Below are 27,264 nucleotides of genomic sequence, written 5' to 3'. Positions count from 1 at the left end.
AGAAATATTGGTTAATTAAAAAAAGGGGTTAATTGAAAAGAATTGGCATTTAAACACATTAGGGAGTCATCGCCAATATTGAAGTAATTATCTACCCTGTTTAATAAGGTTTCTAATACACTATATGGTACAATAAAATTTTGTAATATAGCTATTAGCATGTAAAAAATGTGAACATTCTATTTAGCCTATCATTGGTCAAGCTAAGCATTGTTTTCCATTTTGCAAGAGTTTGGCTTATCAGAATTACATACATATATACACATATACGTATATATATATATATATATATATACACACACACATATATATATATATATATATATATATATATATATAAAATCATTACTTTTTTGCTTTTATAGAAGCTAGATTACGCAATGGGTATTATGAAGTTCTGTTCTATATCACTTACAGGTTTCTAGATTTGAAGCCTTCAGCAAAGGTTTGCACGCTGCGGAGAGAGGCGAGATCCAAGCTCATCACTTCTACCTTAGCTTTGTGCTGCAATAAAAAAAATGGAAAAGCAAATGATAAATAACTGCAAACTTGGACCAGGGTATCATATTACACTTAATGTGCTGTAGAATATATCGGAGTTTTCTTGCTTAATATAAAATGCCCACAGCGAGTGTAAATCATCAGAATGAATGAGAGAGAGTAGAAATCACTGCCAAAGCTAGCATTGTAGCACTGCAGATCTGCTAAACACATAGGTGCAGGACAACTTTATTAAATGCTATGAATTAGAAGTAGACAGTTCCAAGGATACTTCACTATGTCAGGTTAGGCAATCCGTCAATGACATCAAGCATGCATTAACCCATTATTGGCTAAGGTGTCTGCAGTGTCTCTTTATATGCAGTTTTATTACTCAAAATAAACCAGGCAGCAACATCTTTCAAAATCTGTTACTTTTTAGAATTTAAAGGGCTATTATAGTCAAAAAATTGCATGCTCCAATCCATTTGTGAATTTCATTTTAAGACTATCAACCCTAGACTACTTTATGCTTAACCCCTGCAAATGGGTTAAACGCACAGTAGAATTTTTTGACTATAATGACCCTTTAAGACTGTACACTTCAAAATTTTAGAATTTGTGTTGAAAGTAAAAAATAAGCAAATCAAACAAACAAAAACAATGAATCAAAATTAGTGACTCCATAACATGATTAATCTACTCATAAAGATACCACTGTTGCTCATTAATTTAAAACAGTCAAGGTTTAAATATTAAATATTCTATTAAAATAATGATAAATTAAAATTTTCAAAGTGTATGCATCTTTTTTATTTCTTTTAAACAGCAAGTCTCCTATTGTGGCAATTTTTTTTTAAATAATGATCAAAAAATATGCTTATTTTTGTCTTTTATTAATACCATGTACTACAAACAAAATTGCTGTAATATAAAAACCTAGGATAATAAAAGTAGATAAAATATTGTTCACATTCTACAAGAACATATTGGCTACACTTATGCATGAAACAAAAAGTTCCAGCAGTCAAAGTTGATGTTCCTATCAGTTCTGGCTGATGACGGTTTAGGTTGCTTGCGCAGAAATTCTGGAGCCTGATGATCAAAAACTTGGAAGGCATGGAAATAATTAATTCTTTAGCATAATACTGTAATGTTTGTGTCTCTTCTTTACACCCAGGACTATAATGAGATAAACAGCTCTCAAGCTTGTCAGGGTACCCGTGAATAGCATTAAATAAACTACATATCTATCAAATAACTTTTGATATTTTATGTCAGCTAAGATTTCCTTTGACATGAATTGAGTGGGCTATGGCCACAACAGACAACCCCCTTTTTCCTGATTACAGAACATCAGAGAACAAAGGAATTGTTTACAAAGGTTTCCTGCCTAAGGTGTGAAGTTAAAGTTCCTATCAGATCACCACTGACCCCCTCGCTTCTCAAGACATCTGAGACAGAGCAAAAGGGAAACATTTGTTTCAATTAGTGAAGTTGACGAACCCCTGCAATGAGATAGTCAGTCTGCAATATTCAACTATTTTAAGGCTTAAGTGTATGCAGAAAATAACCAGTTTTGCAAGGAAAGTGACCATTAACACTTTGATACAAATTGGTACATGCTGAGTTTTCAATAAACATCATCCCCAGACAAAAGAAAGTCTTTTAAAACATGTGTTATTTGAAAGCATGGATGTCTTGAGGATGTCAAGTTTGGGCGGGTTGTCTACATGGTTTTCAAATATTTGATGTGTGCCTCAGACTGTCCAAATAATAGGTACAAATAAATAGATATGAGATTGTCTGTTTGTATAATATTAAATATGAATGTCTGCAAAATTAAATATAAATACTAGCTACACTGATGGATTTAAAATGTCTACTGATTTCAAAATGAATAACAACATTGTTTCTTTCATTTCAGACCTGTGAGAAACCAGTGTAGTCCGATGAAGTATATCATATCTGTGCTATTTTAAATCTATTAAGATCCAGTAAGATTTGTGTGAAGTATCTTGTTATATTGTTTAACTAAACACTTTTTAAGTTAGTGGTCCATATTCTGCTATTTTATTGTAGTATTTTAATGTGATTCATTGTGAGTAAAGTTAATTTAAAGCTATATCTTTTATGGTCTGTTGTATAGAATATTGTACTTGAATAAGTGTATATAATTGATTCATAATCTAGTTTCTACATAAATATAATTCAGTGTGTATATAAATTTAACTAATATAAGGATTTAGGAATAAATATACATTTTTAATTGTTTCATATATACATTTTAATTGGAGGTTATTTTAAAGAGTAATAATAAATAAAGTATATTTATAACCTGGCATATACCTTACAAGCTAAAATATGCCTTTCTAAGACTCTCTAAAGGGACATTAAAGGACCAGTCAATACAGTAGATTTGCATAATCAACAAATGCATGATAAGAAGACAATGCAATAGCACTTAATCTGAACTTTTGTTTTAAATAAATTGCAAAGTTATGTCTATTTCCACTCCCCCTGTATCATGTGACAGTCATCAGCCAATCACAAATGCATATACGTATATGCTGTGAATTCTTGCACATGCTCAGTAGGAGCTGGTGACTCAAAAAGTGTAAATATTAAAAGACTGTGCACATTTTGTTAATGGAAGTAAATTGGAAAGTTGTTTAAATTACATGCTGTATCTGAATCATGAAGTTTAATTTTGACTTGAGTGTCCCTTTAAACACTTTGAGATGTTAAATAAAATGATAAATTGTATGTATATATATATATATATATATATATATATATATATATATATATATATATATATATATAAAGTCTGCAATATACTTTCATTATTTATTTGGTCCCCTTTTCCTTTAATTCCCTTCTGCAATTGTGAGCTTTTCAGTCCCTGCTAAAATTGTAAGTGCAGAACACAGTTATATTCCACACAGCCATTGGCTGCACACTCTAGTGACCTAATTGGCCACAGCAGAGAAGATAAACTAAGTTAAAACATGGCAGTTCCCCTTTGTTTTATAGACACAAAAAAATTACACTTATTTTGTCAAATTTTAAACAGCTAATTAAACTTTAAAAAAATACATCTACATGTTATACTCAGACTAATCTTTCCTTTGAATGCTTCATTCTATCTAGCATTTATTTAGTGTTTAATGTCACTTTAGGGCAGTGTTACTCAACTGCGGTCCTCAAGTACCCCCAACAGGCCAGATTTTCTTTTCTATAGCTGAACTAGGGCACAGGTGAAATAATCAGGTGATGGGTGAGAGCATATTAGTAACCATGGCTACTGATCAGCTGATTATTTCACCTGTGCTCTAGTTCAGCTATAATGAAAACATGGCCTGTTGGGAGTACTTGAGGACCACGGTTGAGAAACACTGCTTTAGGGTACTTCACAGTACTGACAAGACTTCCTAGGCAATCACAGTTTATTACTACAGCTAAAAGGTAAAAGATATCCTGATTTCTGCAGAGTGGACATGAAATAAGAATGATGATTTTAAATTAAATAATTAAAGATAGTAATAGACAGTAAAGGGCAAGGTTTAACCGCTACCCCCTGTACCCTTGATTTTACATTTTTATGTCCAACTTTTAGAGACACCAAATTAGATCTAGAACCACCACTGGCTAGGATGAGCACAAATACACACAGGTTTCTATTTTCAACTTCCCCAAAGTAAAACAGTTTAAAAAAAAAATAAATAAAAAAAATAAACTAGAAATACAGTATGAAATAATATTTTATTTCAAATTGTAGCAATATATTTTAGAAACTAATTAAAAAATGTTGCCATTATTTACTAAGGCATCACACTGAACATCCAATCTCCGTGTTAGAGATCTGCAAAATAATATGAAATTTATCAGCAACCCACCATGAGAATGTATAGATTCTGTCTGATGATAATAATAATAAAAGTTAGGAGCCAACATTACAGATACTTTGGATCACTTTATAGGTTTGCACGTTTTTATAATCATACATACTATAGCACACAAAGATGTTCATCAAGTAAAACAGGGAAAACCCTGATGTCTCTTACCTTCTCCATTTATGCAAACATCTGTAAAGAGACACAGTAAGTTCTCACTCAGAAGAGCAACAGTCTCACAGATAACATCGCTAGACAGAGGTTCTTTGTGCACATCGGGTTGCGCTTGCATTATGAGTTGAAAGTAAAAGAAATTTTGCACAGGCGAAAACCAGACGTATGCAAAAAGTGGAAATTAGAATATCACAAATGTTATAAATATTCCCCCCATATACTTCAATAAAGCACAAAAACTGTAAAAAAATAACATCCATACTCGCACGCTAACCTAATCTTGTTTATTCAACTGCGAACAACCCAACGTGAATTATGACTATTTCACCTCCCAATGTTCTTCACATAGAAGAATATGTTCAATTTATACAGGTATATATATATATATATATATATATATATATATATATATATATATATAGGAATATCTATTAAAAATACATAGAACATTTTCTATTACGTGAAGAACATGGGAATAATAAATATTTGACAAACACACACACACACACACATATATGTGTGTGTTTTACTGTATATTTACTTTACATATGTAACATTTCAATGTTCTTCACTTACAGGAAAATGTCCTATATATATTCTATGGATTATTTAGAATATTTTACAATATGTTTTTAATATTTTTTATTGTTTTTTTAAAATATACTGTATGTAATATCTCAATAATGCGCCTGTGTGTGCCAACTCGACGCATTAAATCACGAAACCCAATGCGCAAAATGCATATTTTACATTCCTATGTTCTTTACATAGAAAATAATGTACTTTTTATTATTATAAACAGAAATAGTTATATAGGTATATGCAGTATATACATATACGTATTTACAGTAAAAAGGACATTTTCTGGAACATGAAGAAAAAAATGTAATGCAATTTTTATGAAATGTTTTTATCAGGCAGTGTTACTGTACATTTAAATGTATTTTTCATGTGTTTTGAGCAAAATTTTTGTCTAGCAAAACTTTTAACCAGAACTCTGAAGTCACGGTAACTCGATGCAAGTTTAATTTGATTGCATTCAAGTGAACTTTCAACTCGTAATATACACGCTATTTCTGCAAAAAGAGATGCAAAATACCCCACGCCACTCGTAATCTAGCCCTAGGTAAGCTACAGAGAATTTGAGAAAGGAGAAATCAAAAATGCGTTGCTCTTTCGTTCACTTGAGGCTTTCATAGTACGCAATCACCCTAATTGTCCCACTGATCCAGTGTCTTCCTACAGTATGGATCTTGGCGGCTTGCACTGTCAAGACGTTTGGGATATTGGCAAGGAGTTTTCTTGGAGCCAGCATTTGCTCACTTAAAGGGACAGTCTACATCAGAATTGTTATTGTTTTAGAAGATAGATAATCCCTAATATATTACCCATTCCCTAGTTTTGCTTAACCAACACTGTTATATCAATATACTTTTTAACTCTTTGATTACCTTGTATGTAAGTCTCTGCAGACTACCCCCTTAGTTCAGTTCTTTTAACAGACCTGCATTTTAGCCAATCAGTGCGGACTCCTAGGTAACTCCATGAGCGTGAGCACAGTGTTATCTACAGTATGTGACACACATGAACTAAAACCCTCTAGTGGTGAAAAAGTGTCAAAATACATTCAGATAAGATGCGGCCTTCAAGGTCTAAGAAATTAGCATATGAACCTCCTAAGTTTAGCTTTCAACTAAGAATACCACAAAAACAAATCAAAATTGACGATAAAAGTAAATTGAAAAGTTGTTTAAAATGACACGCCCTATCTGAATCATTAAAGTTTATTTTGGACTAGACTGTCCATTTAATAGTAAATAGGATATAGTTAAAGTAAATTTATTAGTATATTCTGCTTAGAGGAGCTTTTCTGTGACGTTCATTTCCAGAGCTCACTCTGGATCCATATGGCAGCTTAGGGTTATGGACAAGGCGAAAAACATTTGGGACTTTGTTTATTATGGTTAGAAAAAAACAAAGATATGTGGAGTACAGATCAAAAATAGACAGATATTTATTCAAGCATGAAAAAATATAAAATATATATAAAATTAAACTTGCAAGTGAGAAAGGAATTTTGGCTTATGCCATCATCAGAGGCCTGCGTACATATTACACACCTGCGTTTAAATACCCAATGCATAATCCTGATTGGACAGAATCTGACCCATACAAATTCCTCTAAATGTTTAACTCTTAGTGAACCAATATAGACCCATGTCTGATAAGTCTCTAGATATTATCATTGAAAAAACATAATATCAAAACACTTTCCAGAGTGTTGCTATATAAAATGAGTGCAATCTGCAATATGGATGGAAATGGAAACATTTTTTATGTTAAATTAATATCATTTACGATAAGGTTTACGATAAAGGCAACTCTCAATATTCTTGTTATTTGTATTGCCCCTTAGTATTACATCCAAATAAATAATTTCCTCATTACTGGTAAATGTAAACTCCAAGCCTACACAATTCATTTTCTAATATGACACAAATTCCTCTATCTATGCGGGTAGTCCCTTCCAGTTGAACATTAAATAGTCTATATTGACGAAAAAATTGGATGTTATTCAAATAGGGATTATTATCTCCAAAGAGGTGGGTGTTACATTAGTCTCTAAATGGACTTTTTAAAGATATAATTTGATTTGTGTTTTATGAAAATGCTTATTGAAATATATAAAAGCATTTAGACAATTTTATTTGTACTATAATATATAATAATCTCACGGTACGTAGCGGTCGTTACGGGGTTAATGATTCAGATAGAACATACAATTTCTAAATACATTTCCTTTTTACTTCTATTATCAATGTTGCTTCATTCTCTTGGTATCCTTTATTGAAGAAGCAGCAATGCACTATTGGGAGCTAGCTGCACACACCTGTAAGCCAACGACAAGAGGCATTTATGTGCAGCCACCAAACAGCAACTAGCTCCCAGCTACTGTGCCTAATTAGGTATATTTTTAAACAAAGGATACCAAGATAACAAATTTTAAAAGTTCTTTAAGATTGCATGCTCTATCTGAATCATGAAAGCACATTTTCGGGTTTAATGTTTCATTAAATTAAAAAATATATAACAACATTTAGTATTTATTTAGATAAGAGACACATAGGTGATGTAATAGGAAAAGTCAAATGTTTCTATATTTTGATCAGTTTGTTGAATTTGCAATTTGGAAAAACAAAACATAAAATGTGTGTGTGCGTGCATATATACATTATATATATATATATATATATATATATATATATATATATATTGCTCCTATAAATTTCTGTACAGTTCATTTGGCTCTTGGAATTATTTTGTTACTATAAATAAATAAAATTCCAATAGGATCTTTCAAAGGGAATTTTAAATTCAACTTCATAATCATTTGTGTAATCCTGCCAAGTCCCAATGCACACCCTATTATCACTGGCCAGAAGAAAGCACTAAATTCAATTAACAAAATATTTCTTAATGTAACATTTGTCTTCCACATATTTCAATGCTTTATCTAAAGAAGTTGTTACTGGAAAATAGATGAAACTTGGCATACATTTGTGCACCTCTAATAAATTACAAAAGTCTAAGAGCCAGAGAAAAATATATTTTATTGAAAATGTATATATTGTTGTTGTTTTTAATATTCACTTTCTTGTAGACAAACATATTTAAACTATACAAAACCTCATAAAAATGTATCAAAATGAAAACACTGAAACAAGCACTGACTTGAAATATATCATTACATTTTACTTAGTATACAACAAAAATGAAGCCAGTTGAGGTAGTTGAAAAGCTAATATTGACTTAATATTTTCTCACTATAACCTGGTGTGTGCATCCTGATCCCATACTTTGCCTACAAACAATTTCCCACTAATGGAGAGATACAATATTTGTATCAAGCAGAAACCAGTTTCTCTCAACATTGCACATATGCAGCAAGATTCTTCTGGTAAAAGCTGCCTTTAAGGAAGCAATCACCACCCACCACCACCACCTCATAAAAACCACCAAAAAAACAGCCATCCAATACAGAATAAACTCTAACACACACAACAGCAAGGAGTTATTCTCAGTCATCAAGGAATTCTCTAAACCCGACAGCGACACCACCAACATCCCACCCTCTCAGGACCTCTGCAACACCCTTGCTGCACACTTGCACCGCAAGATCCTCAACATCTATGACAGTTTTCACGCCTCATAACTCAACCTCCACAAACCACTCCCCTACATCCAATGACACCCCTCCTAAATTTGCCCCCCCCACACCACAAATGGACTATCTGGAGCCCCCGCACCACAGAGGACACTCTCAGAATCATGAAATCCATCCACTTCGGTGCACCCTCGGACCCATGCCCCCATCACATATTCAACAAAGCAAGCAACACCATCGCCCCTTAACTATCACACTATCAACTGCTCCATCAAAACCGGCACCTTCCAGGATGTCTGGAAGCACGCAGAACTGAAACCCCTGCTGAAGAAACCCTCGGCAGACCCCATGGACCCGAATAACTACCGCCCCACCTCACTACTCCCCTTCCCGGCCAAAGTAATAGAGAAGTCCATCAACTTGCAACTTATTGACCACATTGAGGCCAACCACACCCTGGACCACTCCCAATCCGGTTCCAGAAGCAACCACCTCACCGAGATCGCCCTCCTCGCCGCCACAGACGACATCCACGCCATGCTCGACCGAGGAGAAACCGCCGCCCTCATCCTCCTAGACCTCTCAGCATCTTTCAACACATTCCGCAGCAAAGCCCTGGAATGGATACCCTCCTTCCTCACGGGCAGGACCCAAAAAGTCAGACTCCCGCCCTTCTCCTCCTAACCCACACCAGTAAACTGCGGTGTACTGCAAGGCTCTTCGCTGAGCCCCACCCTCTTCAACATCTACATGGCCCCTCTCGCCGCCATCGGCCAACGCCATGACCTTATTATTGTCTCCTACGCCGAAGACACCTAGTTAATCATCTCACTCACCCAAGATCCCACCACTGCCAAAAAGAACGTCCACGAAGGCCTGACAGCAGTCGTCGCCTGGATGAATGAGAACCAGCTCAAACGAAACACAGACAAAACCAAAGTCCTCCTCCTCGGACCCAATAAATCCGCATAGGATGACTCCTGGTGGCCCACAGCACTCAGTCATCCTCCAACCCCAACCAACCACGCACAAAATCTAGGCTTCATCCTGGACTCCTTACTCTCCATGGACCGACAAATCAATGCCATCACCTCAACATGCTTCCCCATTCTCCACCTGCTACAGAAAAAAACAGTCACCCACACCCTCGTCAGCAGCCAGTTGGATTACGGCAACGAACTCTACGCCGGATCCACCATCAAACGTTTCTAGGATTGAGCTTGCATTCTATTGGCTGATTGGAATAGCCAATAGAATGCAAGCTCAATCATATTGGCTGATTGGATCAGTCAATAGGAGGAAAGCTCAATCCTATCGGCTGATTGCAACAGCCAATAGGATTTTTTCAACCTTTATTCCAATTGGCTGATATAATTCTATCAGCCAATCGGAATCTAAGGGACGCCATCTTAGATGACGTCATTTAAAGGAACCTTCATTCGGAAGAAGATGTCGTAGGAAGAGGATGCTCCGTGCCGGATGTCTTGAAGATGGAGCCGCTCCGCGCCAGATGGATGAAGATAGAAGAGGCCGTCTGGATGAAGAATTCTGCCGGGTTGAATGAAGACGTCGGCCTGCTTGGATGAAGACTTCTGCCACTTCGTTGAAGATGGATGTCGGGTCTTCAGAAACTGTGGATCTTCGGGGGTTAGTGTTAGGCTTTTTTAAGGGTTTATTGGGTGGGTTTTAATTTTAGATTAGGGTTTGGGCTTTTGAAAAAGAGCTAAATTCCCTTTTAAGGACAATGCCCATCAAATGCCCTTTTCAGGGCAATGGGGACATTAGGTTTTTTAGATTAGGTTTTTATTTGGGGGGTTTGGTTGTGTGGGTGGTGGGTTTTACTGTTGGGGGGGTATTTGTATTTTTTATTTACAGGTAAAAGAGCTGATTTCTTTGGGGCAATGCCCAGCAAAAGGTCCTTTTAAGGGCCATTGGTAGTTTATTGTAGGCTAGGAGTTTATTTTTTTATTTTGGGGGGGCTTTTTTATTTTCATAGGGCTCTTAGATTAGGTGTAATTAGTTTAAATATTTGATAATTTATTTTTTATTTTGTGTAACAGTGTTTATTTTTTTGGTAACTTAGTGTTTGTTATTTTTTGTAACTTAGTTGTTAGTTTTTTGTAACTTTGTAATTTTTAATTGTAGATTATTAAATGAGTATGGTTAGGTTTTTAACTATATGATATATTTAATTTAATTTGTAGTTTAATGTAATTTTAGTCTAATAATTAGGGTAGATTAATTAATAGTTTAATATAGTTTAATTTAAATCTAAAGGTAAGTTTGAATTTATTATAAGATAGGGATGTTGTAATTTTAATGTAAAGTTAGCGTGGTTAGGTTTAGGGGTTAATAGGTTAATTTAGTTTATGGCGATTTGGGGGGCTGGCGGTTAAGGGGTTAATAGGTTTAGTAAGTGCTAGTGATGTGGGAGGCCAGGGGTTTAGGGGTTAATAAATTTATTTAGTTGCGGTGGGCTCTGGGAGCGGCGGGATAGGTGTTAATAACTTTATGTAGGTGGCGGCGGGGAGGTAGATTAGGGGCTAATAAGTATAATGTAGGTGGCGGCGATGTTGGGGCTGCAGATTAGGGGTTAATAAGTATAATGTAGGTGGCGGCGATGTCGGGCGGCAGATTAGGGGTTAATAAGTATAATGTAGGTGGCGGCGGTGGCAGGGCGGCAGATTAGCGATGTTTAGACTCGGGGCTTATGTTAGGGTGTTAGGTGTAAACATAACTTTTATTCTCCCATAAGAATCATTGGGATATCGGGCAGCAGCGAACATAAGCTTTTGCTGCTTTCAGAATTCCATTGATTCCTATGGCATCCAAGGCCTCCAGGGTGGCGGATTGAAAACCAGGTACGCTGGGCCGGAATAGTGGCGAGCGTACCTGGTAGAAATTTGTTAACTAGCAAAAGTAGTCAGATAGTGCTGAATTTGCATTCGGAACATCTGTAATGACGTAAGCATCGATCTGTGTCGGACTGAGACCGGCGGATTGTATGTTATGTCACAGATTTCAACTTTTGCCGGTCTGTAGGCTTTGATAAATAAGGGGAATCAGGCTCTCCACAATTACGCTGCAGAATTCCAGCGTATTTGCGGTTGATGGCTTGATAAATAGGCCTCCTAGTCTCAACATACATACAAATGTCCCCATCTACTGCAAATGACATATTCTTCTGATGTGCAAGTCTCCAAGACCTAGAACACAAAAGCACTTACCTGCAGTCTAGCTGTACGGCAGGAAGACAGCTCACAAGGAGTGAAAGGATACATACTCCTTACAGAGACCTGTAGAAAAATAAAGAACAGAGTAACCAACTCTGGCTTTCTGTACCATGGGCAGCAATGTGTTAGGAAACAAAGCAAGGACTACCTCACAACTTCCTAACTGCTTAAAAGCCACCACAACCCTACTGAAGAGATTGACATGGACTCAGCTAAACCCAAATCCTTGCTTTCAGGGAAAAGTACCCAAAAAAGGAATTAATTTCTTGCCAAACTTCACCTACTCCATTGACAGAGGCAAAGAGAATGACTGGGGATTATGGGTAGGGGAGTGACACTTAACAGCTTTGCTGTGGTGCTCTTTGTCTCGTAATTGAATGATGCTGTGGACTCTCCATATCTTAGGAAATAAATCTTGTTTTTTTGTTATCACTATGTTTAAACAAAATTAGTGACTTCTTTTTTTATTTAATATATATATATATATATATATTTCTTTCATATAGGTGGTGAGAGCCCACAATCCATTACTCCTGGGAATTACTCTTCTCAACCACTAGGAGGAGGGAAAGATTCCCAAACACCAAGAACCATATAAAACCTCTCCCACCTCACACATACCTCAGTCTTTACTTGATTAATGAAGATGTGTATTTGATTCTTCAGAGAGAGTGGTCTTCAGTCTTTATTGAGGTCCGTTTTCCCCTCAGAGTACAGTGCTTGTCAGAGGAATGTATATAGGGTATGGTTTATGATTCTTTTTTCACCTCATGGGAAATTTTTATAAACCTTTCATAATTGGTCACAGGGATTTCTCTTTTGCCTCCCTCTATGGATCTACAATATACTCTTATTCCATAACCTCTGCTGATATGTTTCAGTACTGGATTGGCTGACTGCTGCTTATCCGCTGGTGGACGAGTGTCTATTGGTAACTATAATTTATTAACATTTAGACACTCTATAGCAATGTTATGGCCACTTTTTAGTTTATATATATATATTTGCTAATATATATGACCCTGGAGCAGAATCCTTTACATGATTCCTCCTGCTGTTTTGGCGCGCTTAGTTTGAATTTTTTTAGTCTTACTTTGGGTTTATGCACATTGGGGTTGTGCATGTCCATTTAGATTTATTATAGTTGCTTTCGTGCTTTGGCTGGTTTATGCACGCCGGGTTAGTGCAAGTTAGTCTGTGGCTGTGTGCACCTCGGGTTTTGGCACGCTAAATCCCTTATAGCTGCTATTTCTTTTTTCATGTGTTTTCTTTTTACTGATAAGCCTTATCTGCCCTTCGGATGTTATGTTAATTGCATTGCTTTATCATATGCTATAATGGAGCAGTCTGATTCTGTCCCTAAATCTACCCGAGAAACTGAATCCCCTGAACACCTTTCTACCATTATTAGGTGTGCTTATTGTAAAAAAGTTGAGGTGCCTTCGCCTACTCATTTATGTAACTCATGTTTACAATTATTAATGCAGTTAGAACAACCTAATACTGTTTCTTTGGGTATTAATACACTTTCTGTTTGTTCATTACTGGAGAAAATTTTGTGATTTTTTTTTTTATCAAGGCTGCAGTTTCTGAGGTGCTGGCTGCTCACCTGCTTCAAATAAGCGTAAAACATCAGTTGAGATTTCACCTTCTACAAGTTATATGTGCCCTGAAACCAGTGATACTGTTATGTCTTCATATGGTGAAGTTTTATCTGGTGATGAGGAATCTTCAACTAATGTTTAACATGATATTTCCTCTTTTTTATTTAAAGTTGAACATATTTGTTCTCTTTTAAAAGAGGTCTTAATTACTTTAGGGGTTAAAGATCCTAAAGTTTTTGATGATAATCCTTGTAATTGTTTAAATTCAGTTTTTAAGACTGTTAATCTCCCTGAGGTTTTCGCTATTCCTGATGCTGTCTCTGACATGATTGCTAGGGAATGGCCTAAACCAAGGATATGATTTACTCCTGCAAGGTTTAAAAAGTTATTTTGAAATCATCTTTATTGTAATTTATTTGGAAATAATAAACAAACTTAACATTTCAATGAATTAGTTACATCAATATGTCTAATCAATTGTAAAAATCAATTAGATTACTCAACAAGGGGTATCAACATGAATGGTCACAAACATTCTTTTGCCTTTATATGGCTTTAGGTATTATAGTCCCATCTAATGAAGCCGTCCAATTTTGTGGTAGGAATCTGTTGTACATCCTTGTAACAGATTTAATTTATAAAGACACAGATATAGCTCGGTATACAAAATCAACATAATTTAGTTATTTCTCTGGTTTGTGTTAGCTTCATGAAACATTATATAAGGTTCCCATTGAACTAAGAATCTCTCTTTGTCGTTAAAAGTGTCTGCCGCCAAACTAGCCATATTGTAATGGTATGCTATTTTATTCTTTAATAAAAGTGAATTTGGGTGGAGTGGTCTTCCAAAATTGAGCTATACAGAGTCTAATAACAGTGCAGAGGCTCATTGTTAGTTTTCTATTTCTCTTATGGATCTGTTAAATTAGGTAGTGTAATAAGGCTTGACCAAGTGTAATCTGTTTTTGCAAGATAGAGCTAATAAATGTAGATGTTTGGAACCAGATATATTTTATTTTATCACAATGCACCCCTTGTGCTTATAGGTTCCCCTCTTTCCGCAGCCTCTATAGCATAACTGAGTATTTAGAGCTTCTGATCTGCTTGATCTTGTGGGTTAAATTTACCATTTAAATGCCATCTTCAAGAAATTTTCCCTGAGGGGGGCATTGGGTGAAAAAGATAAAGACTGGTACAAGTTAGTGTTCCACGTGTTAATTGACCAAGTGTTTCCCAAGTCCTGTTCCTATTTTAGTATATGAGGGATCTTTGCATCTCTGGAATTGGAGTTGAAAATAGGATATAGTATTGAAATTTGGCCCTTAAAGTGTGTTTTTGCTAGGCATAGAGAATCAAAGGTGGTGTTTGTAGGGATTTTGAATTTACCTAAAACTTTATGTACTTTAGATTTCAATTGTAGGTAATGAAACCATATGTACTTGTCTGTTGTTCCAAGTGTCGCATTGTGGTCAAATGACATGATGTTGTCACTTACCAGGGCATCGTTATTCTATAGAGGCCTTTGTTGGTCCATTTCAATTGTACATGTGAATCAATTGAGGAGTGTAAAGTTACCAAAGGGTGTCAGGTTAGGAAATATCCAGAAGTAGACCCAAATGCAAGGGCGAACTTAAACAACACCCTTGCACTCTAAGTTTAATCCAGGACGTGACCCCACGACAACCTCCAAAAAACAAAGTACTCACGATATGGAGCAGGGTTAGCCTGTGCCAAAGTAATTCATGATATCAGCCAGATAGACTTCTGAATAAGGAACTGGTTTCAGGAAATGCCTTCCACAGAATCAGGAGAGCAGGGATAGTCACTTATACTCAGACAGAAGAAGGGTAAAACAGGAAACAGTTAATAATGCAGAAGTAGGTCATTTGTTATCAGGCAGTCTGAAGGTTAAAACTGTGTAGACAGTCTTTGCAGAATATGCAACAGGTAATCAGGCAGTTTGAGGGTTAACACTGAGTAGACAGTCTTTGCAGAGTATGCAACAGGTAATCAGGCAGTTTGAGAGTTAACACTGTGTAGACAGTCTTTGCAGAGTATGCAACAGGTAATCAGGCAGTTTGAGAGTTAACACTGTGTAGACAGTCTTTGCAGAGTATGCAACAGGTAATCAGGCAGTTTGAGGGTAAACACTGTGTAGTCAGAACTTGCAGAATTAATAACATGTAATCAGGTAGTTTGAAGGTTAACACTGTGTTGTCAGAACTTGCAGTGATAGCAACAGGTAAGCTGGTAGTTTGAAGGTTAACACAGATAATCAGTACTTGTGGAGATTGGCAACAGGATATCCAGCAGTTTGAAGGTTTACACTGAATAATAGTATTTGCAGAGTTTGGAAACAGGTAAACATGCCGATTGAAGGATTCACAGAAATAACAGTATTTGAATAGTTTGCACTACACAGAGTAGTCTGAATATGCAGGGTTTGCAGCAGGTAAACAGGAAGTTTGAAAGTTTCACAAAACAAACAGTACTTGCATTGTTTGGAGACAGGTATTCAGGAGGTTGAAGGTTAATCCAGCATAGTAAGTCCTTGAAGAGATTGGCAACAGAAAAGCAGCAGTTAGAGAGATTCCTCAGCGAAATCCTAACAGAAGCCTCAAAGTTAACAAACAAACGGACACTGGAGAAACAGGAAGCCAGAATAAAAAGCCTGGTTGTGACATCATCAGGAAGGGGTGGCTCAGACACCTGTCAATCAAGCACACAGAGAGGACTGCAGAGCTTCCCAGCAGCTGAGCGTGACAAAGGGGTTACTCTGGACCTGTCTTGGATTAGGGGATATTTTGCCCATAATATTTTCCAAAACTGTAGTGTCTGTTTAATTGCAATAAAAGTGTTTTTTAGGGGTTGTCTGAAGGTTTTGGGTGACCACAGTAATCGAAACATTTGATCCGTATCTGTCATGTTGGACTCAATTTGAACCCATTGTGTTTCAGTTTCTATTTTGCACCATTGTAAAGTCTGGGCCATTCTTGCCGCATAATAATATGAAATCAGGTTTGGGATACCAAACCCTCCTTTATCTCTAAGTCTGCACATAAGTTTCTTATTGACCCTGGGCTTTTTTCCCTGCCAGATAAATCTTAGGATATCGTTTTGTAATCTATGGAGCTCTGATATGGAAATTGAGATGGGTAGGGAGCGGAATAAGCATAATAGTTTCAGCAACAGAGACATTTTGATCCCCCCATAGAAAGAGATTTTCATTTTCAACCATTTTGTTATTAGGCTCCTTATATGGGAAATCATGGGTGTATAGTTAGCTTAATGGTGTAGATGTTGGCAGGTAAGTTAACCCCTAGAAATTTAAGTGTTTTTTTAGCCCATGTAAAGGAGAAGTTTAGCTCAATAAGTTTTTGGGTGTGTAGTGGGATATTGATAGCCTCGCACTTGTCCTCGTTAATTTTATAGCTTGATAACTGTCCAAAATGATGTATCAAAGAGTATAATGTGGGGCGAGATAATAAAGGTTTAGTTAAAGATAAGATAATGTCAACACTTTATATTCTGAGTTTCCTATTGTGATGCCCGCTATGTCTGGGTTATCTCTAATTTTAATTGCTAGGGGTTCAATGCATAGTGCAAAAAGGAGGGGTGATAGTTGGCATCCATTGCGAGTGCCATTGCAGATGGCTATAGATTTAGATTGATAACCAGACAACTTAATGTAGGCTGTAGTTGTTGAGTATAGTTTATGCAAAGCTGTATAGAAAGCTCCTGTAATGCCTACTTTTTTGTTTTTTTAAATAGCATGCATATAGTCCCAATTAATCCTATCTAACACCTTTTCTGCATCCAGTGATAGGAACAGAGAAGGCGTTCCATTCACTGCAGCAATGTTAATTAGGTCTATGATTTTGCATGTGTTATCTGGGGCTTTCCTATTTCTGATGAAGCCAACCTGGTCAAAGTGAATTAACTTTATAATGGGATGGTTAATCGCCTTGCTAGTATTTTTGTAAATAATTTAAAATCTTGATTAATCAGGGAGATGGTTCTATAGTTTTGACAGTATTGTTTGTTTTTACCTGGTTTTGGGATAACTGCAATCCCTGCCATTTACATTTTGCTCGGGATTTCTTCACCCTGCATAATGTAATTAAACAGCTTAACAAGTTGTGGGGCTATCAGGTCCTGTAGAGTTTTATAGAAAAATCTGTTATACCCATCTGGGCCTGGTGCTTTAGAGCTTTTCAGATCCTTTATAGCTAGTTTAACTTCCTCAATGGAGATTGGTGCATTTAGAGCATCTGATTCTTCCTTATTAAGAGTTGGTATAGTGCTGATAGCTAGAAAGTTATTTATTTCCAGAGTTTTATCCTGACACTTGTTATTGGTTGGGAGATTATAAAGATTTTGTAAAAGGTTTAAAAAGTTAAATCCTTTACCTGCTGCTAATGTTGATTTGTGGGAAACTGTTCCGAATGTGGATGGGGCCATTTCCACTCTGGCTAAATGTACTACTATTCCTTTGGAAGACATTACTTCTTTTAAAGACCCTAAGACAGAAAATTATAGTCTTTTCATTGAAGGGCTTTTTTTACAAGCAGGGTATTTGCTGAGGCCAGCTATTTCTATTATTGATGTGGCTGCTGCTTCCACTTACAGGTTGTCTAGTCTTTCAGAACAGTTTTCTGATGACTCTGCTAGTGCAAATCTTCTGGGTTAACTCAAAAGTGCCAATTCTTTTATTTGTGATTCTGTATTTGATTTTATGAAGATAAATGTCAAAAGCATGCCTTTTGCAGTACTTGCCAGGAGTGCATTATGGCTTAAATCCTGGTCTGCTGATACAGTGTCAAAATCAAGATTATTATCTATTTTCTTTCCGGGAAAGAAGTTGTTTGGTTCTGAATTAGATTCTATAATATCTACTGTTACTGGAGGTAAAAAGTCCAGATGGAAAACTAAAGCATCTAATTGTTTTTGCTCCTTTCATCAGAATAAGGAACAAAAGGTTGACTACTTTTCTCAGAAGCAAGGCACCTCTGGCTCTGTCTCGTGACCCAGTGCTAACTAGAACAAGCCAAAGCAGGGTAAGAAATCTGTCCCTAATACCAAAACAGCATGAAGTTGTAGCCACCAATCCAGAAATTCTGGTAAGGAACAGGTTAAGCCTCTTAAGAAGACTTGGTTTCAGTCTATTCCAAATAAAGTTTCTAAGGGATATCAAATAGGATTCAGAACAGGGCCTCCCAAAGGAAGTTTTTTTTTTCTGTCCAATATTCCAAGGAATCCTGTAAAAGCTCAAGCTTTATTCCAGTATGTCTTAGATCTGGAAGATATGGGAGTGATTGTTCCAGTTCCTTTGCAGGAACATGGGATGGGATTTTATTCAAATCTCTTCATTGTTCCAAAGAAGGAAGGTACTTCAGACTAGTTCTGAATCTGAAAGCTCTGAATAAGTTTGTAAGGATTCCATCTTTCAAAATGGGAACTATTCAGACTATTGTGCCTTTTGTTCAGCAAGGTCCACAATAGATTTAAAGGATGCTTACCTTCATGTTCCAATTCACAGAGATCATTTCCCGTTCCAGAGGTTTGCCTTTCTGTATAGGCATTTTCAGTTTGTTGCTCTAGCATTTAGTCTGGCTACAGCTCCAAGAATATTCACAAAGGTTCTGGGTGCCCTTTTGTCTGTGATCAAAACTCAGGGTATTGCAGTGTTTCCACACCTGGACAACATCTTGGTTCAAGCTCCATCTTTTTCTTTAACAGAATCTCACACCAACCAACTCTAGTTTCTTGGACAACATGGTTGGAGGATCAATTTTCCAAAAAGTTATTTGAATCCTCTAACAAATGTAACTTTTTTGGGTTTTCAAATAGATTCAGTCTCAAATAAGTCTTTCTCTAACAGAGAAGAGAAGGTTAAGATTTGTGTCAGCCTGTCTGAACCTTCATTCTTTTTCTTTACCCTTGGTTGTTCTTTGTATGGAAGTTCTGGATCTGATGATTACAGCTTCAGATCTAATTACATTTGCTCTTTTTCACATAAGACCTCTTCAGCTTTGTATGCTTCGCCAATGGTGCAGAGACTGTACTCAGTTGTCTTAAAATATATTTTTGGATCCCAATACAAGTCTGTCTCTGACTTGGTCAGTGGATCATCAGTTTATTATCCAGGGCACTTCTGTTGATTGTCCTTCCTGGACTGTGATCACTGCAGATGCAAGTCTCTCAGGTGGGTGAGCTGTTTGGAGATCTTAAGAGTTTGAGATCCTCAGGAGGCAAGGTTATCTATAAATGTTCTAGAACTCTGAAATTTTCAGGGCACTTCAAGCTTCGCCTCTGTTGAAAAGAAAATGTAATCTCCGTTTTCAGAAAGACAATGTCACAGCAGTGGCTTATGTCAACCATTAGGGGGGAACTCACAGTTCCCTAGCCATGAGGGAGGTGTCTCAAATTCTCTCATGGGCAGAAATCAATATCTGTCTAGTTTCTGTGATTGATATTCCAGGTGTGAACAAATGGGAAGCAGACTTTCTCAGTCATCAATCTCTACATCCAGAGGAGTGGTCTCTTCACCAGGATGTGTTTAATCAGATTGTGGATTTTGGGGTATCCCAGAGATAGATCTGATGGCTTTTTGCTTGAAAAATAAACTTCCCAGGTACTATGCGAAGTCTAGGGATTCTCAAGCATAGTAAGTGGATGCTCTGGTAGTCCCTTGGTCATTTCAGCTTGCTTATCTGTTTCCTCCTCTGGTACTTCTACCCAAAGTGATTTCAAAGATAAGTCCAGATAAATCGTCAGTAATCCTGATTGCCCTAGCTTGGCCTTGCAGGATTTGGTATGCAGATCTGCTCCTTCTGTCTAAAGGTCCATTTTTTCCTCTGGATCTCAAGTCTCTGAACTTGATGGCATGTAAATTGAACATTTAATCCTTAGACATAGTGATTTTTCTGATTCTGTGATTGAAACCTTAATTCAGGCTCATAAGCCTGTAACTATGAGAACCTATCATAAGGTCTGGAAAGCCTTTATTTCTTGGTGTGTAGATTATAGGTATTCCTGGCATTCTTTCAGAATTCCTAGGATTTTGCAGTTCTTACAGGATGGTCTGGATAATGTCCTATCTGCCAGTTCTCTGAAGTGGCAGATTTCTGCACTTTCAGTTTTGTTCCATTGTTCCATAGGAAGATTGCTAATATTCATTGTTTTGTTCGGGCTCTGATCCATATTAAACCTGTAATCAAGTTAATTTCTCCTCTATGGAATCTTAACATGATGTTAGGGGTTTTGCGGGCTTATTCTTTTGAACCTATGCATACGATGGATATTAAACTGCTTACTTGGAAATTGTTATTTCTTTTGGCAATCTCTTCTGCTAGAATAATTTCTGAGTTATCTGCTCTTTCTTGTGCCCCTCCTTATCTGATTTTTCACCAGGATAAGGCTATTTCACTAACTTCTTTTTACTTTTTTGCCAAAGGTTGTTTCCTCAGACAAATTTAACTAAAATATTGTTGTTCCCTCCTTGTGTCCTAATGCCAAGAATGCTTCAGAGAGAACTTTGCATACTGTGGAAGTTGTTAGGGCATTGGAAAATGACATTGATGCTACTATGGACTTCGTTCATTCACTTTTCTGGTCCTAGGAAAGGTCAGAAAGTTTCTGCTGTTTCTTTGGCCTCTTCATTGAAACTTTTGATTTACAAAGCTTACTTGGAGACAGGTCAGCCTCCACGGCAGCAGATTACTGTTCATTCTTCTAGGACAGTTGACACTGCATGTGCCTTTAAGAATGAGGCTTCACTTGGCCAAATTTGAAAGGCAGCTTCTTTGTCTTCTTTGCACCATGTTGATGTTTTTACTTCTTCTGAAGCAGCCTTTGGTAGGAATGCTCTAAATGAAGTTGTCTCAGTTTGATTGTTTTGCCTGTTCGATTTATTTTAAGTGCATTAAAAAAAATATTGGGGTTGTGGATTTAATTTCTAAGATAAAAAATATGTTTTTAAATCCCTCCCTTTATGCTATTATTCGTGAATTCCACAGCTTTGGTATTAGTTCCCACAAGTTAGACTCTCACCACCTGTATGAAAGAAAACACAATTTATGCTTACCTGATAAATTAATTTCTTTCATGGTGGTGAGAGTGCACGAGACCCCACCCTTAGCACATCTATTTATCCTGCTCCTTTTATGGCTCTTAGCTGCAGCTACACACCACACTTATAAAATTCCCAGGATTTGTTGTAGTGCAGGGATTTCCCTCCCAACTGACACCTCCCATCCCTTGATCCCTACCTGATCTCTACCAAACGGCTCTGTTCCCACCCACACCACTACTGGCTACCACCATCTTAGGTACCTGCAGCCAGTCTACCAGTATAAAGTTTAGGGCTTTTATAGATTATTATCAGGTATCTGTAGAGCGCCAACAGATTCTGCAGCGCTATTACAGAGGTGGTATACAAAATAAGATTTACAGGGGTAAAGTGGGTAGAGGTCATGTGGGTAGAGGGCCCTGCCGAGAGTTGCACTGTTGTAGTAGGCTCTTATGAATGTGACCTTCAAACAGCTGGGCTCATAGGCTTATATGCTATGGGGTCTAAGGGGATAGCAGTGGAGATAGGAAGGTTAGTGTAGGTTGTATGCATCCCTGAATAGTAGAGTCTTCAGGGAGCGCTTGAAGCTTTCAAAACTAGGGGAGAGTATTTAAGTATTTATTTCTATTTTCTATAGTGTAGAGTTCTTTCCTCACCTGTCCACCTCCCTGATCCCCACTAAACAGCTCTCTAACTCTCCTCCTCCTGCCATCTTTGTTAATAGTAGCTAGTCTGCCATTAACAACTTAATGCATTTTTATTTATTTTACTATTTTTTCTTCTTCTGTAGTGATCCTTCCCCCCCCCCCCCAGTGTAGGATTCCACTACCCCTTCCAACTGATATTTTTGCTGTAGCGTAGAGACCTGCTCCTCCCTCCTCCGCTGGGCCGCCACCCCACCTTCTCTCCCACACCTTCCATTAGAACCAAGGTTAGGTATTATGGTCATATGTCCACATACTTTTTGCCATATAGCATATCACCGTTTCAGCTAGATATGCACATATGCTGTGCATACCCCATGAAACAGCATTTAAAGACCACACTGCTCAGAGGGACAGTTGTGGTGTGTGTGATACAGAGTGATCACTTTGCATGCTACACATCTCTGAGCAGGTGCATGTTTAAATTGGGGGGCACGGGGTAAGCACAAAAGAAAAACAAGCCTTACTAGAGGCATTTTTTGCCAGTACAAGTATACTAAAAAATCAAAATGTACTTATGAACATTTTAACTTTGACTGTTAAATTCCATTTATTTTCTTATCTATTACAATACATAAGATTAAATTAAATTTAATTATGAAAAAAAATAAAAACTTCCAGGGAAAAAACACAATTTTTTTTTTTTTTTTGGAACCCAACACATTGCAGATTTTTAGGTTGTTTTATTTCAAGGATTTTCACAGACTCCATGCAAGTAAAATATATGAAGCCAAAGTAAAAGAAAAACACAGTGGTTAATGATTTCAATATCGATGACTGCCTACGAATATTTGAATGCTGGTTATTTTACTTAGGGTCTGATATTCAATTCAAAACTTGCCAGCATGGAGAGAAATCATGCAAAATATTTGGAATTTTTTTTTTAGACCTTATATTGTATTGTAGGTGTCTCTCCTTTACATCAAGAACCCTGCCTAGTGAGATAAATATCTTTCAAATTAAAGTGTTTCTAACATTTTTTTAGGGACCTCTCCATACTGACGAGATGTCTTAAGATCACCTCACCTGAGAGGCGAGCTTTGGAATATTAGGCCCTTAGAGAGACATAAAACAGCAACAATAGAATGCTTTACAGCGTTCTGCAGGGACCATATTGCTAGCCTGTTGGCATTATAAAGTAGCCTGGTGGGGGATGTGTAATACTTTCTAATATTATAACATTTTCTGCTATCCAAATCACAAATCAAATGCATAATTTAACATACATTTATTTAATGATAATTTGGGCAATAAACATTGAAACATTTTAATATTAGCTCATTTTAGCTTAATATGGGCTAAAACTTTAGCTGGGTAGTCAATAAAATCAGCTAGGTCTTGGGGAGCACACTGCTTTAACGCTTTAGAGCACTTTATTATTGCACTATGCCAACTGCTCGATTTGCAGAGTTTTAAAAACCTAGGATAGACAGTTTTCATTTTGCCCTTTCGAGGGATTGTGGGATAATAAAGTCAAAATTAAACTTTAATGATTCAGATAGATTGTGCAATTTTAAATAACTTTCCGATTTACTTCTATTTTCTAAGTTGCTTAAAGGGATATGAAACCCAAATTTTTTCTTTCATGATTCAGATAGAGAATACAATTTTAAAGAACATTCCAATTTACTTCTATTATCAAATTTGCTTTATTTTTAAGATACAGTATCTTTTTTAAAGAAATAGCAATTCACATGGATGAGCCAATCGCACAAGGAATCTATGTGCAGCCACCAATCAGCAGCTACTGAGCCTATTTAGATATGCTTTTCAACAAAAGATATAATGAGAAAGAAGCAAATTAGATAATAGAAGTACATTGAAAAGTTGTTTAAAATTGTATTTTCTACCTGAATCATGAAAGAAAAAAATTGTGTTTCATGTCCCTTTAATTCTCTTGATATGCTTTCTTAAAAAAGCTCAGGTGCAGCAATGCACTACTGGGAGTTAGCAGCTGAATTGTGGCTGCAAATATATGCCTCTTGTCATTGGCCCACCAGATGTGTTCAGCTAGCTCCCAGTGGGGACTGCTGCCATTCAATAAAGGATAACAAGAGAATGAAACAAACATAATAGGAAAAATAAAAGATGTTTAAAGTCATAATTAGACATTCATGATTTAACTTTCCAATTTACTTCTTAAAATACCTTAAAATACCTAATAACAATATCTTAAGTACCTTATAACAATACATAACAAGTCCAGACAATATATTAGTCCTGTATGTTCAGATGAAAGGCTAAAAGTCCAATTGAGATTGTCTTCCTGATCCAATTAATAGGGATAAAAAATAATAAATGATAAATAATGGATCCTTGAGGGATAGCGAGTTCCTTCCCAGATTTTGTGGGAAATGTGAAAAAAGTATATTGTGAAATTATAAAACCGAAAAATCTGTGTTAGTGAGCAAAAACTGGCTGAAATAGTGACTTAAAAATGGAACAAGTGTAAAAAGTGAATTGCATTGTTGTTCCAATTGTTGGTAAATAAATGTAAATATCTTTACGCGTATATATCCTTAGCCTTGTATTATAGGCGCTCCTTGGGTCTTGAATATTTCTACTTTCTATGTTTAGGGTCAGCTCTGACCCTCATTCCAAGGAGCTATAAGGAATTTCATTTGGTGAAGCGCTGTAATAAGTTTATCTAGGTAAGCTCAGGAGCAGTAAAGAACCCAGGTTCTAGCTGCTGATTGGTGGCTGCATATATATACCGATTGTCATTGGCTCACCCATGTGTTCAGTTAGAAACCAGTAGTGCATTGCTGGTCCTTCAACAAATGATACCAAGAGAATGAAAAAAAATGTGATAATAGAAATAAAATGGAAAGTTGTTTAAAATTGTATGTTCTGCCTAAATCATGAAAGAAAAATGTTGGGTTTCATGTCCCTTTAAAATTCTATGATGTATACGACCCATGAAAGAAAAATGTTGGGTTTTATGCCCTTTTTAAGACTTAACAAAGGATACCAAAGGAAAAAACATAATTTATGTAAGAACTTACCTGATAAATTCATTTATTTCATATTAGCAAGAGTCCATGAGCTAGTGACGTATGGGATATACATTCCTACCAGGAGGGGCAAAGTTTCCCAAACCTTAAAATGCCTATAAATACACCCCTCACCACACCCACAATTCAGTTTAACGAATAGCCAAGAAGTGGGGTGATAAGAAAAAAGTGCGAAAGCATATAAAATAAGGAATTGGAATAATTGTGCTTTATACAAAAAAATCATAACCACCACAAAAAAGGGCGGGCCTCATGGACTCTTGCTAATATGAAAGAAATGAATTTATCAGGTAAGTTCTTACATAAATTATGTTTTCTTTCATGTAATTAGCAAGAGTCCATGAGCTAGTGACGTATGGGATAATGACTACCCAAGATGTGGATCTTTCCACACAAGAGTCACTAGAGAGGGAGGGATAAAATAAAGACAGCCAATTCCTGCTGAAAATAATCCACACCCAAAATAAAGTTTAATGAAAAACATAAGCAGAAGATTCAAACTGAAACCACTGCCTGAAGAACTTTTCTACCAAAAACTGCTTCAGAAGAAGAAAACACATCAAAATGGTAGAATTTTAGAAAAAATATGCAAAGAGGACCAAGTTGCTGCTTTGCAAATCTGATCAATCGAAGCTTCATTCCTAAACGCCCAGGAAGTAGAAACTGACCTAGTAGAATGAACTGTAATCCTTAGAGGCGGAGTTTTACCCGACTCGACATAAGCATGATGAAATAAAGATTTCAACCAAGATGCCAAAGAAATGGCAGAAGCTTTCTGGCCTTTTCTAGAACCGGAAAAGATGACAAATAATACAAAACTCTAACAGCATCCAAAGAATGCAATGATTTCTCCTTAGAATTCATAGGATTAGGACATAATGAAGGAACCACAATTTCTCTACTAAGGTTGTTAGAATTCACAACCTTAGGTAAAAAATTCAAAAGAAGTTCGCAGCACCGCCTCATCCTGATGAAAAATCAGAAAAGGAGACTCAGAAGAAAGAGCAGATAATTCAGAGACTCTTCTGGCAGAAGAGATGGCCAAAAGAAACAAAACTTTCCAAGAAAGTAATATAACGACCAAAGAATGCATGTGTTCAAAAGGAGGAGCTTGAAAAGCCCCCAGAACCAAATTCAAACTCCAAGGAGGAGAAATTGACTTAATGACAGGTTTTATACGAACCAAAGCTTGTACAAAACAATGAAATATCAGGAAGATTAGCAATCCTTCTGTGAAAAAAGAACAGAAAGAGCAGAGATTTGTCCTTTCAAGGAACTTGCGGACAAACCTTTATCTAAACCATCCTGAAGAAACTGAAAAATTCTTGGTATTCAAAAAGAATGCCAAGAAAAAAAGATGAGAAAGACACTAAGAAATATAAGTCTTCCAGACTCTATAATATATCTCACTAGATACAGATTTACGAGCCTGTCACATAGTATTAATCACAGAGTCAGAGAAACCTTCTTTGACCAAGAATCAAGCGTTCAAACTCCATACCTTAAAATTTAAGGATTTGAGATCCTGATGGAAAAAAGGACCTTGCGACAGAAAGTCTGGTCTTAACGGAAGAGTCCACAGCTGGCAAGAGGCCATCCGGACAAGATCCGCATACCAAAACCTGTGAGGCCATGCTGGAGCTACCAGCAGGACAAACGAGCATTCCTTTAGAATCTTGGAGAATACTCTTGGAAGAAGAACTAGAGGCGGAAAGATATAGGCAGGATGATACTTCCAAGGAAGTGATAATGTATCCACTGCTTCCGCCCGAGGATCCCGGGATCTGGACAGATACCAGGGAAGTTTCTTGTTTAGATGAGAAGCCATCAGATCTATTTCTGGGAGTTCCCACATTTGAACAATCTGAAGAAATACCTCTGGGTGAAGAGACCATTCGCCCGGATGCAACGTTTGGCGACTGA

The 27,264-nt window shown here is 36.7% G+C and overlaps 1 protein-coding gene across 1 annotated transcript in view; it reads right to left on the bottom strand.

Moving 5' to 3' along the window:
* The window catches only part of LOC128664183 (WW domain-containing oxidoreductase-like), a 656,721-nt gene that overhangs the window by 124,157 nt on the left and 505,300 nt on the right, over positions 1–27,264 (bottom strand). Inside the window, exon 7 of the mRNA XM_053718949.1 lies at positions 416–504. Coding sequence (XP_053574924.1) covers positions 416–504 — 89 coding nt within the window. The remainder of the gene's footprint in view (positions 1–415; positions 505–27,264) is intronic.

Source organism: Bombina bombina, chromosome 1 (assembly GCF_027579735.1).
Source record: "Bombina bombina isolate aBomBom1 chromosome 1, aBomBom1.pri, whole genome shotgun sequence".
In the NCBI taxonomy this organism is placed as follows: Eukaryota; Metazoa; Chordata; class Amphibia; order Anura; family Bombinatoridae; genus Bombina; species Bombina bombina.
This window is presented reverse-complemented; position numbering and strand designations above follow the sequence as displayed.